General features: G+C 37.2%; 2 protein-coding genes across 12 annotated transcripts in view; both read left to right on the top strand.

Annotated features, from left to right (window-relative positions):
* MTM1 (myotubularin 1) overlaps positions 1–10,719 on the top strand; it is a 41,986-nt gene extending 31,267 nt beyond the window's left edge. For 5 of the 6 annotated variants that reach the window (XM_042807291.1, XM_042807292.1, XM_042807287.1 and 2 more), the window contains 5 exons: positions 153–359; positions 3,422–3,514; positions 4,370–4,483; positions 4,835–5,011; positions 7,423–10,719. In XM_042807291.1, coding sequence (XP_042663225.1) covers positions 153–359; positions 3,422–3,514; positions 4,370–4,483; positions 4,835–5,011; positions 7,423–7,590 — 759 coding nt within the window. In that variant the 3' untranslated portion in view covers positions 7,591–10,719. The remainder of the gene's footprint in view (positions 1–152; positions 360–3,421; positions 3,515–4,369; positions 4,484–4,834; positions 5,012–7,422) is intronic. The other variant, XM_042807289.1, reaches the window with a different exon arrangement.
* Positions 10,720–10,860: 141 nt separating this feature from the next.
* Positions 10,861–18,091, top strand: part of MTMR1 (myotubularin related protein 1) — a 40,489-nt gene continuing 33,258 nt past the window's right edge. For 3 of the 6 annotated variants that reach the window (XM_032995994.2, XM_032995997.2, XM_032995996.2), the window contains exons 1-3: positions 10,861–11,134; positions 13,858–13,963; positions 16,654–16,677. In XM_032995994.2, coding sequence (XP_032851885.2) covers positions 11,010–11,134; positions 13,858–13,963; positions 16,654–16,677 — 255 coding nt within the window. In that variant the 5' untranslated portion in view covers positions 10,861–11,009. The remainder of the gene's footprint in view (positions 11,135–13,857; positions 13,964–16,653; positions 16,678–18,091) is intronic. The other 3 variants (XM_032995995.2, XM_032995992.2, XM_032995998.2) reach the window with 1 other exon arrangement.

Here is an 18,091-nt window from a genome sequence, read left to right as displayed (position 1 = left end):
GCTCTTTAGTGGAAACAGTATCAATTTAGTGGAAACAGTATCAATTTAGTGGAAACAGTATCAATTTAGATACTGTGCAGATACAAAGAAATCGATTTATTTTTGTTAGAATGATAACACTGATCTGTGTTTGGTGTCTGTTCCTCTGTTAGCTTGTCTTGACAGGAGCTATTCAAGTGGCAGACAAGGTATCCTCGGGAAGGAGCTCAGTGGTGGTTCACTGCAGTGATGGCTGGGATCGGACAGCACAGCTGACATCGCTGGCCATGTTGATGCTAGACAGCTACTACAGAACAATTGAAGGCTTTGAAGTTCTGGTGCAAAAAGAGTGGATAAGCTTTGGACACAAGTTTGCATCGGTAAGAATTAGAAGATCATTGCAAGGACCATGAAATATTAGCATCCTGAAAAACTTTAATGTTAAGCTACTCATCATGTCAAAATTTGATAATTCTTTCCGTTATTTTTGAATTCTGGTTTAAAACTCTACCAGGTAAATCTGAGCAGAGCTTTTGATTTTGGACCGCTTTATTTAATATTTTTTTGCTATTCTTTCTCTGAGAACTCATATTTTGTCTTTTATACCCTACTCATGTATAATGCAAAGTCAAGGGTGTTTGTATTGGGAAACTTTTCAGAGTCTTAGTGGAACTCCTCTTAAATTTGGCAGCTAACCATTTAACCAGGAAATATATATGAGGAACCTGGAGAAGCAGAATAGGTTGCCAGAGTGAGTATGCTGGGATATGTAAGCATAAAATATAAGTTGGGAGCTTTACAGCAGTCTTACTTGTAGATGCTGAACCTTGAAATTCACAGTAAGAAGTTCCCACACCTTCAGCAGAAGTTATTTGCACAGACTGTTTGTCCCTAGTGGGATGTTCTAAAGATATTACTTAATATTGGTAAAATTTGGGAAATAGGCAATCTGGAAAAAATACCTGTCTGTGTATTTCGTGCCCATTTCACATTTGCAAGGGTATTTCAGACTTTTGGAAATTCGTGTTTAGCTACTCAGCATGAATCACTTCACCATTTAAGTGTGCTTGTAGGCTGCAGCAGTCTTTGATCTGACATTCTAAAGGTGCTTTGAGGCTTAGGAGATTTGCATTTTGATTTTGGGAGTGATATCTGCTGTAGTCCAGTCTTTTGTGTACTTACCTGTAGTCTTCTAACAGTGATATGATATAAACCTTTGAAGTATTCTGTCTTGGTACAGCCACAGTAAAACACTGGCTTGCCTTTTTATTCTTGTATTTTATTTTGTATTTATAAAAAATATTATAGTCATGGTGCAGATAAAATCAGATTGTATAACTAGGAGATGTGTAGCCTAGCACATATGTTATGGTTTAACACAAAGTTTAAAAAGAGTTCTGTATGTCCTTCACCATTATGAATAAATTTGACCAATCTATGATTCTTTTTATTAAATCATTAATTTTAGTAATCAAATGAGTTTGTTCTCTCTCAACAGACAGTGTTTTTCTCCTCTTAGTGAGGTAGGACTTACAGCCCTTCCAGATGACTAGCTCAGTCTACTGGTTCATTTCTGACAATGTAGCAGCAATAAGGGTGATTTAAATAGCTTGCTTTTGCTTAAACTACTATTTTATTTTCCCTTCTTGCTCACCCAAGTTAGCAATCTTTGAAAATGGTTGAAGCCACTCTCCTTTAGCCATCTGCTCTTTTCTGAGTACCATATATTTTGATTTGAAGGGTTGTTTAGCTTATAATGAAGTTAGTCCTTTTCTAGAGTGTTCTGCAGAAGTGTTTGAGTCACTATCCCAGGAGGTATTTAAAAGATGTGTAGATGTGGTGCTTAGGGACATGGTTTAGTGGTGGACTTGGCATTGCTAGGTTACTTTTTTCAACCTAAATGATTCTATGATAAAAATTGATAATGCAAGCAGAAAATATTTTGATTGTATATATTCTGGTTTAGTTTAGTAATTATGTGATAGAACTGAGAATTTTAAGATTGAGGAATAAGCACTTCAGTGCAGTTAGCATTTCCTGAACCTCATCTCTGAAACTACTGTTGTTATACCTTCCCTCAAGTGAGGAGTTTGAGTAGGGTGTTTGCTTATACTGTCTGGATTAGAGCAAACTTCATGTTTTCATGTTACCAGGGCTGCAATTTGGATGTTTTAATAAGAAATCACTAAATAGTAGATTACTTATTAGTTCCTCTCTGTATTTTTCTAATGAAGCGCACAATAAGTTTCCTGTTGAAAAGGAATTCCCTACGCCAGCTTTTCTATGTTAGTGAACTTAGTACACTCTCCAGATGATAAAACTGCTTGCTATGTGGAATGTTGTTTTAATAATGCATTCTAATATAAGAAATATGAGACATAGATGTAATTATAGTTGGAAAATACTTGGACATCCTAAAACTGTTAACCATAGTGAAAGTGGAAGGACTTTCACTCCTTACTGAACACATGTGTGACTCTTAACAGATACCATGTGTTGTAAACCATGAAAAATGGAGATTGAGGAAGCCAATTTGTTTGTCTTATAGTGCTTTTCTAGTCATTTGCTACTGTTGACTGAGTTCAACTACAATCCCTCATCTTCAATTCTATTATTTTAAAATATCTTGCAAATCATTGTAGAGAGTAGTGTACTAGTTTTATCATTTTTCACATCCTTAAGACATTAAGCCTGCTATCTTATAGGCAGACAGACAACATTTTAGTTCAACATACATGCTTTTCTTTTGTCTCCTCCAGGCAAGTATATTGAAGCAGAATTATGGAGTCAATAGAATCTCTTTTTGTTGAATCTCTTATCTATTCTCAGCTATCAAATGTGAAAAGGAAGGAAACAGCTTTTACCAAACCTCCTTTTGTTTGTGGGGAGAATTCCTTTGATTGTTACTTTGGACTCCTCAGACTAAATGGCTCACCCGAACTTTAAAAATGTACGTTAATTTTCTGTCAAGAACATGAATGTTTCTGTGAGCTCGCTCATGTTTACCTCAGAGTGAATCTTTAGGTTCAAGTGTGGAGGGGAAAGAGGACAATCTATGTGGATAGTTTAATCTAGGTTCTCCAGTGGCTTAAATTACAAAAGATGACAAAGTATATAACTTGGCTTTTGACAAACTTGTTACATAAATATAGTTCAAAATGTCTTGATTATTTGCAAAGTAGTGGATGCCTTAACAGCTCTGCTTGTCCAATTACTAGCAGGTTTTTATAATAGGACCAATTATCACTTTGGAATTTTTCTCGGACATCTTTGGAACAACTTTGCAGTATTTCTGTATATCTGAATCTCTCCTTCTTGGTGCAATAACTAATACTAATAGCTATTACAGAAGCATTAATATTCTAATGCAAAATAAGAAACAATGTCTACTGGCCATAAAATAGACTTTCAGTTAACAGGAGGCTGTATTGCTTCATTTCAGAGAATAGGCCATGGTGATAAAAATCATGCTGATGCAGACAGATCACCCATCTTTCTCCAGTTTATTGATTGTGTGTGGCAGATGTCTAAACAGGTATGTTACATCATTCTTCAGAAAGTAACATTGTTAAGAGATTACTGAAGTAAAAACCTAGATCTTTAAATAAACAAAAAAGTGTTTGAAGAGGACAGCATACCCCTCTGTTCTGACACGGTAGTCAAAAAGGAGTGTGGTGACTTTTAAACCATACCATCTCTCTACCTTATTTCTAAAAGTGGTAAACGAGCTGTAGTTATGTTGCTTAACATGGCATTGGCTATACATGTAAGGCTGGTATGTCTTGGATATGGACTTCTCAGAAAGATACTGAGATGTAAAACCATTCTGCTGGATCACAGGAATTGCATCCAACTACCTTTTTATAGGGTCTGTTTCATTTCACCATTTTTGTGAAGCTGTCCCTTGAACTACAGGGACAAATGTTTTGTCAAAGCTTGAAAAGGAAGCTTGCGAGCTGTTGAATGCTGTGATTTAAATGTTGTATTTTCAATAAGTAATGAAAAAAAAACAGCAAACTTAGTCCATTTAAGGGCAAGGCTTAGCAGCTAAATCCTTATTTTCCTGTGCTGCACTATATATAGTATGGGTATCTTGTTCTGTCTTGCTAGTAAAAATGTAACTGTAACCATTCTGTGTTTTATTCTTCATTTTAGAGAGTAAAGGCAGTTAAAACGTTTTGAGAAGAGTGCCTTTCAGTGATTAGGTTGAGAAAGTTGAACACCTCATGTCATCTGAACACTTACTCTGCTATGAAGTACATGAAAGTATTATCTTAACTTTGTAGATGTATCAGGCTTCTAAATACCACCTTTAGCCTCTTAACCAGGGCATGTGCATCTTTCCTTTGTTTTACAATGTAAAGAATTAATTTATCTTTTCTGCTTTTAGTTTCCTACGGCCTTTGAATTCAATGAGCAGTTCTTGATTACCATTCTGGATCACTTGTACAGCTGCCGGTTTGGTACTTTCTTGTATAACAGTGAGTCTCTAAGAGAAAAAGAGGTTAGTCAAACTACGGCTTGTTTAATTGTACTGCTGTCTTGACTTTAAATGATTACAAAAAGTTTTGGTTGTATTGTATTTGGTTATATTCCTTGCATGACAGTAGTTTTGAACTGGCTTTATTCTTGTTACAGAACAGTTGCATGGTATATTCCTTGGTTTTGGTAGCTTGAAGACTATGCAGTCACCAAAATAATTGTCAAGGACTGGGTTTGGACTATTTCTAATACAGTAACTTATACTTCTAAGTAAATTAGAAGTGTATTAATTTTAGAATGTAATTATGGCTTCTGTGATGGATTTCATGATTTTGTGAAAATATTTACTGTTCTTATTTCAATTTCATTTTAGAAAGTGACCGAGAAAACATTATCATTATGGTCTTTGATAAACAGTGAAAAATCTAAATACACCAATCCTTTTTATACTAAAGAACTAAATCGAGTACTCTATCCGGTGGCCAGTATGCGTCATTTAGAGCTCTGGGTTAATTACTACATCAGGTGGAACCCAAGAATTCGGCAACAAGTAAGTAAATTCTCTATAGTATACAAAATGCTTTTAGATTTAAGAAATAGGATTTTGTGTCATAACTGACTTGTAGAATAGTACCTATAATCCATTCAGGTTTTTAATGTTACATTTGTAAAGACGGAGAAAAAAATGTGAAAACGATTCAGTTCTTTTTTTTTCTTTTTTTTTTTTTTTTTTGACTCACTCAGCTCTCCTTGGAACACTGGGCTTATTCCAATGCTTAGTATCAAGTCATCCTCAAGCTCTTTCTAACCCCTTTTGCAGACAGGACTGAGGGAACATTTTTAAGGGCATTTGATGCTACTAAAGAGTGAACGACAACGCTTAGAAATAGGGCTTACTGATCCCTGAAGAGTTAGGGTGTTAGCATCACAAACATGCTTAGTTGCATTTGCTTAAGTCTTTCTTCTTTTTCTGAGAGAGTGTATGAAGTCTTACAAATTAAGATGACCTATGTGGTCCTTTATCTTTCGAAACTGCTATCCGTGTTGATTGCTTATGGTAAAATTTTATTTTTTATGTAACTTTGGCCCAACATTGTTTACAGTTTGTAACTGTTGGATGAAAGCTGCTACTGAAAATTATACACCCAGATCAGATTGGAAGCCCAGAAAAGCTTTTATCAAATTACACATAGTTCAGTTCTGTGCTTTTAATGTTTAATACATGGACGCTCGGTGTTTGTTACAGTCTTGCTAGAAATCTCAGCAATGTGGCATGTAAAGTTAGTGTACAGAGACTTATTTGTCCTTATTAACAAGTTGTGGAGTTTTAAGTAGAAGATAGAGGAGCAATCTTTGACAGAGGTAGTCTTCACAATCCAGACCCAGGAATGAATCAGGAGTTTTCAAGCAATGCACTTCCTTTTCCACAGTTGTATTTACTTTATTTATCCTGTATTATTTACAATGCTTTAGAGGCTGCAAGAAAGCCAGACAGTTTGCTATATTTTCTTACAAGTGTGTTGTCAGTTTTAATTTGAAGTTCTAGTTTTAAAGCTTTTGTTGCTTCTGTGAAAGATGAGGGCATTTTGCAAAAGGTGGATCCAAAGATTTATTTTAGGAAGTGAAGGATTATAGGCCATGCAAATTAGCTGTAAATCTACTTTAAAATGTGCTTTGCCATTATTCAGGAAAGGTTTTGGGCAGTAGTTTCTTATTAGAAATGCAAACCCATGTGATAATCTTCTATGCTGCTACTACTGGTCCCTCATTTTTCACCATTTTTCTATACAAAATGCAACTTTATTTTTCTTTGCTGCACATAAAAGTTATACTTCATCTTGACTTAAGCAACTGAATAGGGGACATGTGGCCTGAACCAGTTTTTTGATGACCTTTCTTAGTGCCATAACTTAGAAGCATGTTCTGCATCAGAGTTCAGTCTAGTGAAGAGTCTGATCTGTTACTAGCAAATTCATTAACCCTACATCTCTAATCATCTTAGTGACTACGTTCAGTCATTGATCCAATTTGCATGGTTGCATCAACATTCATCGCCATCCTCATCTGGGATGTATAATGAGTAGTGCATGTAATAGTGCTGGCTCAGCTGTTTTTGAACTCGTGAGGCATTTACATTTGCTCCTGAAACTGTACTGCTAGTAGCTTTTAATTACAGGCAGTTAACTGTAAAAAAGCAGCAACTTCTTGACAGGTGTATACAGCTGAAGGTAACTTTAGGCTCTGTACCTGTCTTGAACACTTGTAATACTTCTTTTCTGTTTGTTTCATCACTCTATCTGAAAAAGGACGCTAAGTTAAAATGGAAACAGTTAAGATTCTCTTTCTGTGAGTAATCTCCTGACAGCTAGGGCAGTTGATTTTAAATAAATTCAAGTTTGCTTACAGAATTCACTAATAAAGTCTTGCATTTATTTCACTTGTTTATTTACACAGAGTTTCAAATTTACTATGAAAAAGTGAAGTAATCAGTAAGGGAAGTTATTTAATCTGAAGACATGGATTTCATCTTAATCTGATCAGCGTAGCTAAAATAGTCTGGCTAAACACTGTTTTTAGGGAAGATGATGAGACATCTGACCTCTGGAATCTAACTACCTTCTAATAAGTCAAGAGGAGAAAAACTTTGGACAAGGTCTTCACACTTATCTTCCACTCAATATTAGATAATGAGAAAATAAAATTCATGTGCTCCAATAAGTGCTGGTTGATTTTATTGAGGCAGGAAGAACTGTTTTGTGTAAGGATTTTCTTTAGATGAGAACTGGAAAGCAGAGGGCTCTTGCATTATAGAAATTAATATTTCTGTTTAGCTACAACTTGTTAGGTATGTCAGAAACTACAAATACTGAGTAATGCCAGGAAAACATAAATACTACAGCAGCCTAACTCTGTAGAAGTAGTTGAACTGAAGTAATAAGACTAATATAGATCTCTTTCTAGCAGCCAAATCCAGTGGAGCAGCGTTACATGGAGCTCCTTGCATTACGTGATGATTATATAAGGAGACTTGAAGAACTACAGATCACAAATAATTCTAAGATACCCAATTCATCAGCCTCATCATCATCTCCCTCACAAATGATGTCCCAAGTACAAACACACTTTTAAAGCAAATGTTGGCTTTGTTCTATACTGTAATGGCAAGTGGTGCTTAACATAGATCTATAGCATAAAGAGGAATATATAAATGCCTTACATTTGACTGTTCTAACACAAATTATTTTAGACTGTCTTCATTTGAGGACTCCAAACAAAACCAACTCTTCAATTACGTGCCTTTCAGAACCTGTGGACTGGGAGCATTATTAATCAAGTAATAGTTATGGAGGGCTTTGAGAGGTATTTTGGAAAGTCTGGTACAATTGAAATGAAATTGATTTATTGTTTGCATAGGAATTTTTTTAATTTATTACATTGTATGTCATGTTCCTGTAAGGAAATTCATGCTCAGTCTTACATGTCATGCATAAGCACATTAATGGCAATAGGAATATTCACATTGTGTAAAATTAGGTATATGTGTATTCCTGTTAGGAATATGCTTGTGGAGTTCATGAGATTTAAAAATAAATTCTATTGTAAGATTTCAGAGAGAAGTGTTGAAATTTTCTGGTTACCTGAGAATTCCAAACTTTTCTTTTTTGAAATAAAAAAAATATGGAAGAGATTTCACTGATGCTCTGATGATATTTGAAGAAGTTCAAATAGCTCAGTAGATATCAAAATAAAATAAAAACCTATAGTTTATTATAAATTGATACTAACTTTTTTTTTAAACAAATGACAATTGTACTAGATTCTACGAAGTCCTGTTTTGGCTAACTGTTCAGCACTAAAGTATTTACAAATTATCACTGTTGGCAAAATTGGTTCTTTGGATTAATACAGAATAAAATGGTTCTGAAGATTTATATAATTAAAAACAGACCCACAGAGACATTGTTTTAAATATCCAGCAATAGCCGTAGCCATAGTATTGAAGCTTGTGTTTTTCTTCTAAATGTAAATGTGCCTGTTTAAAGGAGCTTTTATACCAAAGTAGGCAAAAATTTTCAGTTATAAATACTGTTAAAAATTTGTACATTAATAGCTTACTGTTTAATTTAACTTTTGTTCAATGAATTTATTCTTCTGTATTTAAGGGACTTCAGTATACAAGATTTGCATCTAGTGTGTGCACTTATATTGAACCTTGCAGTGAATTCTAGCTTCAATCCTTCATTTCAGAGATTTCTTGTAAACCTTTAATTTGTTCCTTTCAGATACTTTTTAAATAGTTGCAAGCATTTCATATGACAGCACAAACCTTGCTACTTGATATTTAATTAAAATTTTGCATCTTTTCCGAAGTTTAATGATATTCAGGCAATCCAGAAAATATTGCAATTCAGAATCTGTAGAGGACTCTAATATTGTTATTTTGATGCTTGAGGCTTCTTGTCATTGTAAATTATTGTACATGTGGGAGGTTTTGATCTGCAAGATATAATAGGATTATATATAAATTAAGTTTTGTGTAAGTACATATAGTTTATTAGAAATTCTGCAAGTTTATAAACTGTAAATATTTTGCATATGAAAACTAAATTTAAAGCTATAGTTCCATAAAATAAGTCAAAGTTAGAGGACATCTGAATATTTTTAGAACAGTATTTTTTCAAAGGAATAAAAGTATACCACCTCTTGATTGTAATTCAGTATATACATTGAATTGCACTATTTTTTTCAGGGAAGCTCAGAGCATATGGCATGCATGTTCTAAATATACATGATGTATATGACTTATTTTTGTTTTCTAAATTTCATTCTCCTATCAGTGTTCTTCAGTATGTTTCCAAAATAACATTGTCTCAAAATCTTGACATGTTAAGGTAAATAAGATGTATTATGTCAGATAAAGGAAGAAGGATACTCAGTTGTTCACGATATACTTCACATTTTGAAAGCTATGCATACTCTGGTATATTTGCCTTCTACTTTACTTGCAGTTTATTAAAAAAGCTATTTTTATTAGAATATTTAAAGTTTCTGTATTTGAGTTGAATGTATGGGTGACATCTCTGAGCAGTGTGGAGTTCAGAAAATATAACAGTTTTTACTGTGTAAACACTACATGATAACCTATTGCATTTGGGAAAGTGTACTATAATGGAAAGGATCTATTTGCACTTCATTACATATATATACACCATTCGTCATATTTCTAGTTCAGTCAAATTTCAGTCTTTGAAGCGCTCTAACATAGCTCTGTGCAGGCTTGGATTTTTTCAAGTCAACAGATAAAATACTTGTTTTAACTCTATTTTTACATGGCAATATCAGGCAAACATAGGGGGGTGTGTTTAGTCCAATTCTTTCTGGAAAATACTACTCTGGAAAATACTTCTTCTGGAAAATACAAGTTGTTGAATGTAGGCATGCAAACTGAACAACGTTAACTGAAAACTTTTCGCCTTTCCACTTCCCTGTGTGATGTTGGCTGTCGTTCTGCCGCACAGGGCCTGCCCACGCAGGGTGGCCGCAGCACCTCCCGTCCCCCTGTGCAGCTGCAGCGGCAGCAGCTGGCCCCGTTAGCGGCTGTGGGTTCCCTGGTGTACCCGTCACAGCCACGAACAAACCTGGGGAAGCTTTTGAGGTGGTGGATGAGAGAGTTCCAGGTGCTGAGTGCCTTTTCCAGGAGGGGTAAAAAAGCAGGGCTGGGATGTGAGCACCAACAGCTATCAATGTCCAATAGAAAATATCCATCTTGGAATGTTATTGTAGTTTTTTTCCTTTCTGTATTACTTCCGCGAACCCAAGATGATAACCTAGTTCTTGTGCTGGGCTTCAGTTACTTATTTAGAAATAAGTTTATTTGTTAAATGCCGCCTTTATTTGCTTATGCCTTATCCACGCTAGTGTCACTGTTATGGGTATACCCTAGAAATTATTTGCGTACTACCTCCTTTTGATTTATTTTTAAACTCTGCCTTGAGTTCAGTTTATTGTCTCACAGTGAGCATTTTGTGTCATGATTGAGAGAACAGATTTTTTTATAACTGACCGGGAATCTCCACGTCTACTCCATACTGCTCCCCAAACCGTGTCAGCTGCCCTCGCTGGATACTGCAGGACTGCGCTGGGGCGGGGTGGTGTTTGTCAATCGAGTTTGGGGAGGGGGGGGAAGAGCTTAACAGCCGTCTGCCATGTCTGTGTGTGAAGGGGAAAAAAAAAAAAAATAAAGATGTCCGTTTTAAACCCTTTGCCGGATTGTTTTACCGGGGCGCCGTACCTGGTCGCCTCTCCGTGCCTGCCGCCGCCGATCGCTCCCTCCCGGGGTGCCCGCGGGCCCTGCCCCCCCTCAGCCCGCCGCGCGGGGCCGCTGCCCGCCCTCGCGGCGGCGCGGAGGCCTGTGGGTAAGCCCCGCCGCCAGGTGACAGCTCTCGGCCGCCGCCGGGGCCCGAGCGGGCCGGGCTGGGCCGGGCCGGCCGGAGGGGCGGGGGTCCGCCATCCCGGCGGCGCAGCGAGTCCCGCCGGCGGCCGGAAACATGGAGCGGGCGGCGGCTGGGCAGGCGGTGGAGGGCGGCGCTGCGAGCCGGCGAGCCGTGCGGGCGGGGGGCGCGGCGGCGGCGGGGACAGGGTCGCGGCAGGCCAGCACGGAGACGCTGGACAGGTGAGCGGAGCCGGCGGCGAAGGGCGCGGGCCGGGGCGGGGGGGAAGGGGAAGGGGAGGGCGCCGCTTCCCGCGCTCGGCGGGGCGCGCGCCGAGGCCTGCCCTCTCGCGGGGCCGCGGCGCGGAGCGGGGCAGCGCCTGCAGCTCCCCTCGGGGGGGGGCGTTTTGTGTAACCGCGCAGGGTAAAGACGCATTTTCCTCGGCGAGGGAGCTGGCCGTTGTCAAAGTTTCCTGCTCGCGGTTGTGCGTTTTCCGTCATTAACGTCATCGGGTTTGCGGAGGCTGAGGCTGCCTGCGAGATTTTGGCCCGGGCTTTTTTTTTGGCAGCGCGTAGCTTCTCATCGCCGCAAGCTCAAGTGAGACCGTTCTGAGATTTTAAGTCTTTATTCCCTATTTTTTTTTTTTTTTTAACATGCAAGCGCGTATTTGATCCGCAGAGGTGTAACTGTCCCGAAGCAGCGTTGCGCGCCCGCGTATCTGTGGACGTGTGCGCTGGCTTTGTGTCCGGGAGGCAGACGCTCGGCTGGCGGGATTGCCCGGGAGCTCGGCCCCGGGCGTTACCGCATCGACTTGAGCAGCCGCTGGCAGAGCCATTCCTGCCCTGTGGAAGTTTCCAGCTGGAGGCAGACTTTAGAGCCGAATTTAAAAATCTTTAAACAAAGAGTAGGAGCTAATGGAAATTTCAGGCATATGAAAAATAAAGAAAAAAGACCGTATTTAAAAATCGGTGTCAGGTTTCAGTCTTCATATTCTCTCTCTTTTCTGTTAGGAGAAACCTGGAGTTTTAAATGTTCTAGTGAAGGTGGAAATCAAATGTCCATTTTATATCACCAGAATCTTTGTGTTCCTTAATAATGCACTTTTTTATCATCGTATAAAGTTTCATCTTTTTTTTCCTAATCTTATTCTACCCTGGAGAAGTCACAATGTCCATTTGTCATATAATTTATTTGCCAGTACGGTTCTACCAGGCTACGCTGATGCGCGTGACCTCAGATGAGACAGCATGAAAAGACGTGTACTGGTATGTGTCCCACTTGACAGATGGTGATAAGTCACATCGGTGTGATCAGCATCCTGTGGTACACTGATATCTCCTGAGACACTGATCGTAGGGGATGGACCTGCATTCACATTGATTTTCCTGCTGCTGTTAAGATGTAGTGGTTCCTGGTGAAGATAAACCATTGAAAAAGAAATCCTTTTCTTAATTAACAAGTAAATTTTTATTTGGAATCAAATTCAGGAAAATCTGAAAGAGATGCACTAGAAACTAAGAGATGTGAGCGAAGGAGAAATAAATGAGATCAGAAAAGGATTACTGTAGGATCTAGCTCATGCACTCTTTTGCAAAACGTAAGGGAAAAGTGCCTTTAAGTGAATCTGGACTCGAGTTCAGCACTAACCTAAGAGTTATCTTTGTTCAAGCAGGAGTATCACAGATGTGTTTTAGTTGCAAAACAGCATTTTGTGATCTAGTACTGTGTAGAATGTTGCAGTTCGGGAGAAAGCTACTAAAATTTATCATAAAAGTTCTGAAAGCGCTTTCATTTCAAGTATGAAGTTGTTGCATGCATCTTCACCTTATATCTACCTATTTTAGCAGAGTTAATGTAAGAAGAGACCTCTAGTTAAGTAGTAATTGGTCATCTTATGCTATTATCCCGCCCTCTTAATGTCTTTTGGATGCTGGTTATGTGTATGTAGTTACTCACTTCATTGTCATGGGATACGGAAATCAAAGGTCATTTGTGAATGAATTGTAAAAATGAATTAAAATGTTCTTTCTGTATTTGACTTCTGAATAAGCATTAAATCTGTAGAAGAGCCCAACTAAACTGTTTGAAGAAATGGCAATTACCTAAGACATCAGCTGAGGTTGCCGTGGCTCTCAGGGAACAGTTCACTCTGGCATTCCCACTTTTTCATCAGATACTGGCATGTTTTAAAGCAGACCTAGAGCACTTCAGAGTGTCTGGCAACAAACTGTAATTGCTTCTCACTCTCAATACTGTTATCTGTGAGCAGTGCTAGTTCAGGTGACTGCTCTCAAAACGCATCATCTGGCATTTAGTGCAATTCTGCTGTTCAGCTGCTTTGTCTTTAGGGTTCCTATAAACACCCTATGCTACATAATTCCTTGCTGTGGCTCGGGAAGGCCTGTCCTGAAGATTATTCAGAGATTATTTTATGAATAGGAGAAAAATATGGCTAACTAGAAGTTACCCTTTAGAAAACCTGTATTTTATACATTTAATATTAAAATAGAATACAATACTAGCGTAGTTTAAATTTTTAAATACTAGCATAGAGTAATTTATTTTTGAGGATTCACTGAATAATCAGGAAATAAGAATACAGAAAGTGTAAGGAGTTTCTTATTATTTGACCCAATACGTTCCATGCATGGCTTTAAGAAAAAAATATGTGAATGATGAAAAAAATTACGCTGGATAAGGAAACCAACATTTTTATAAGTTCCTAGGACCCTAACCTAGCTTTTAACCTACTGGCAGCTCTACATCTCTGGTAAGATCTAGTAAAACTTAAGTTTTCCTTGGTTTGATCAGCAAAATAGTTGCATTCTGCCCATGAAGTAGGCTAATTTTTATGATGTTAGTGATCATTTATGGTCTTGTTTTCTGGATGTGCTCAGTTGCTGCGCTATTCTCCATATAAATTTTGAATTACTGCTAAATAATTTGAAATACTCTGTTTTTGTAGCCCGACTGGATCTCATGTGGAATGGTGTAAACAGCTGATAGCTGCAACCATTTCTAGTCAGATTTCAGGGTCTGTCCCATCAGAAGGTGTGTCCAGAGACTACAGGGTAAGTGATTTGAGGAATGCATTGATTTGTTTAAGATAAAAGAGTGAATGGTCAGGGAAGTCCTTGCTACCTTGATTATCAGGTGGTAAGTACTTAAGTGATTGCTGAATGTTTCAGAACTAGAAACATCTCATTATGCGTAGGAGTCTTTTGAATCTGCTTTGTGTTTTCCTCCATATTTAGATTAGTGGCATTGAAGTCTACAGAATAAAAATTGATAGAGAGGTGAAAGGAAAATTAAAAGTCAATGTTTTGAATAAAGTGCCAAAAGTGAGTTGTCTTTTCTTTTGATTACTACATTAAAAAAATTTTGGTAAAGTTGATTAATAGTTACAGGTTGAAATTGTTTCTAGTGTGTGTCATTCAGAGTACAGAATTGAGCTCTCCAGGTTTCACAAAAAATAAATGCATATGTCTTTGTTACCATGTAAAGAATATAAATGACTATAATTTTTCATGGGGTTTCACCAGAGGCAGAGAATTTAATGTCAAACAAAAAAATCACACTGTTCATTCCCTCTCTGTAACATTTTTGACACTAAGGTAATGATTGCGCAGTATGGTTTACCTGATAGGTTCCATTATGCCTTTTTACCCCTATTCTTTCATGCTCAATTGCCATTTCCTATATGCAGCCAGCCAACTGAACTATCAAGAGTGGAGCATATACAGTTTCCCTTCTCTTACAAATTGACGAAAGTCACCTGTGTTTCAAGTCCCTTTAAGAAACCAAGCTGCTGCTATCTAGATCCTTTTTTCTTCCTAGATTTGAAACAGTTTCATGGTCTTCATGCAAAATAGCCAAATGAAGATTTTACCTTTTTTTTTTTTGTTTTTAACTAGATTTTAAATTATTTTCTGATATACTTTGTGATTAAAAAGTTTGTTGTCCAGAAACAGAGTATTTAGATTCTGTGACAGCAGGTCGGATTCTACCCAAGCCTGAGGATGAATTAACAAAATGTTTTTGACCGTAGTCTACTTAAAAATTCACCTCACAGAGTTTCACACTATTGGCACAGTCAGCAGCTTATGCTCATAAAAAAGTATAGCTCTTCTGTACTATGGCAGCTGAATTGCAAATGCTTACTTCAGGTCAAGGCTAACATCTTTGATAAAACATTGTGGAAGCCTTGCAGGACAGCTGTCGATGTTGTATCTGCCTTGTAGATCAAGGACTTCATTTTAGTGAAATCCAAGTGCGTAAGCTTGGTGTTCAGTTTATTTCTGAGTTAGAATGCATTCCTCTGGAGTAAAGAGCACTTTTTAATTCTAAATAACCTCCTCTATACCAAACTCGGCTTGGATATTATTTAACAGGAGTAAGTCTAAAAGACTAATTAAAATTATACTTAATTCTCTGTTTCTTAGAAATGAAAGAAAAAAGATTAAGCCTGGTGGTATTCAGAAATTCGATGTATGAATTGTATTTGGCATCATTGCGTTGCTGTGATTTGAAATCCCATATATGTGTGTAACATAATGGAATTTTTTATCTTAGAGTATCTTCAGGACCAGTATCTTGTGAAGTGGTGTCTATGCTTTAGGAGAGGGTTTCCTTTTCATTTAGCTTCTGCAGGAACTTCCATGGTATGATTAGTTGCTTAGCCAGTGCCACTAACAGGATGGGTTTATTCATGATTACTATGGAATTCACATGTAAAAAGATAATACACATTTATAACTCGTTTTTCCTTTGAGACATCTTTCACTTTTGATGCATGCCAATCACTTTTCTGGATCTTCGTTACCTTTGGTTACCTCAAATTGCTGCATTTAGAGACTATCTTATAGCAACTCAGAAGCTTCAGGTAGGGCCAGATGTGTGTGTTCGCTTCTGGAACTGGTCAAACAGTTCTGTTGCTTTCAGCAGGATTTACCAGGAACTCACTACTTTATTCTTTCTTTCATCCTTTTTTTAATGTTTCAATCAATATGTTTGCAAAAACAGGTAAATACACAGATTCTTGTATCTCATGATGTTACACATGTTTTTGTGTAACTTACCTTACCAGTATGTAATTTAGAGGAGGGGGGAATCAAAGGAAAGCAAAGGGGCTGCAAATGACATCATCGAAACTGGAGAGCACCGAGCGAGCTCTTGCTTGCTAAACCCTACAGCAACATGATCTTACTCTGAGTTTGAACTCTGCTGTGTATGTCTTCTCGGATGTACTCTGCCTGGAGAGTATTGTTGAATGGGGTGTTCATATAAATGAAAATTGCTTAGATTATAGTATCTGAATATAGACACCTTCAGAAATAAGTTGAGAGGAGTTGTGCTATCCTTGTTTTGCCATTTGAATCCAAAAGATATGGTGGTTATACTTCATGGCTGTTATTGCAGGCTTATTGTCTTCCATGTGGAAGGATTACCAGGCTCTTTCTTCTCTTTTCACAATAGCACATTGTAACTGGATAAAAGGGTGATTAAGAATGAATGTTTCAAAAGAGCTTGGCATTTGTTACATCACTAAAATGAAGTGCCTAGATTGTTTTTAGACCAAAAAAATTATGCAAATGAGAGCTACTAGATCTGCATGGTTTTGTTTGGTTCTTCCAAAATCTGACTATAATGAAAATGTTTGGAAGTAGAGTTCTTCTGAAAATCTGATGAAATAAGATATAATATCTTTAAAAAATCAAATCTGTGTGTTTTGTTGGATAACATTTTATATTTTAACTAACAGGTGTACAGGAGGCCTGTTATACGGGTAAGATTACCTTTGGCTAGCAGTAAAACGGCCTCCTACCTGTTTGTCTTTTGTGCTGTGTGAGATCTTGGTGTGTCAAGCGTTCTTCTTTACTTCATTAATAGTTTTTATGAACAAGTCAGACCATTTTGCTATGCAGTGCAACAGCTTCTTTGCCATAGAAATGCTTTATATACATTACAATGTTTTCACGAGCAATAAAAGTCAATGTGTAAGAGAGCAGTATTTTTAAATTATGTTATGAATGTGCAATACTAACTTCAGTTTTATTACATTAATTTTGACAAAATGGATGCTTGCAACTGAGGCTCACATGCTTCGGACTACAGAGTACTGTATTAGCAGCTCTAACGTGTTATCTATGCTAAAGAATTTTAGTAGTCAAAGCATTATGTCTTTGTCTATGCTATTTAAGTAAGACACCAATTCATGCTTGCCCTTGTACATGTTCTACCTTAATTGTTACCACCCTATAGTAGGATTGAAAGTTAGCTTTGAAGTTAGACACTAGAGCAATGACCTCTGTGTTTTTAATGATAATTTTGAGACTAGGTCTTGCCCATTGTTCACTGGAGATATAAAAAGGGCATGCCTTGTTTTCTTGTCCCTCTCTCTTAGTAACATTTATGGAGTGAGAAATGATCTGGATAGTGTTCTGACATTGTTCATGAAATGTGTCCAACACTTTTATTCAAACAAAGACCTCTTGTTCTGTCTCAAACCAAGAGATGAAGTCTGAATGATTTCTTTTTCTTATCCCTTGTTTGCATATTTGAAAATGATGTGTTTAGTCCAATCATACAGATCCACAAGTTGATTTTTATTTTTTTTTAATAGATAGATCTTGACATAATTAGTCTGGGTTGAGTAACAAAAATTGATTGTTTTCATTCAGTTTTTCATAGTTCTTTGTAAATGCTTTGATTTTTGAATGATCTGCTGTGCTTCTTTCTCCTTCATTTATTTAAAATCTTTCAGTGTATTTTCTAGTTGTCCTTCTGGTTTGCTTCCAGAGATCACAATACCTACTTTGCTTTAATTTCAGAAACAACATTTTTGCGGTCTGAAATTTGGGTAATTTCTATATAACATAATTCAACCAATACATAAATGTTAGGAGTCCTTTATAATTTGAAAGAGTTTTTTAATAAATTGTAACTCTTTAAACTCTTGTACAGTTCAAATTGTCTGAAGATATCTGAAGTCCTTCTTCTAAGTTTTTCTTTTTTGAGAGTTCTTTAGAAATACTGTAAAAAGATAAATTGACTTCAGCAAACATTTGTAAATTTAGATTGAGGCTGATTTTACAGTCTATCAAGTGAGAAGTTCTTTGCATGTGAACTGGGAATAATAGACTGTCTCCAGTTAATAAAGAAATAACTTCTCTCCAGATAATAAAGAAAGAAGACAGAAG

This window comes from Tyto alba, unplaced genomic scaffold (assembly GCF_018691265.1).
Source record: "Tyto alba isolate M040663 unplaced genomic scaffold, T.alba_DEE_v4.0 Super-Scaffold_5, whole genome shotgun sequence".
In the NCBI taxonomy this organism is placed as follows: Eukaryota; Metazoa; Chordata; class Aves; order Strigiformes; family Tytonidae; genus Tyto; species Tyto alba.
This window is presented reverse-complemented; position numbering and strand designations above follow the sequence as displayed.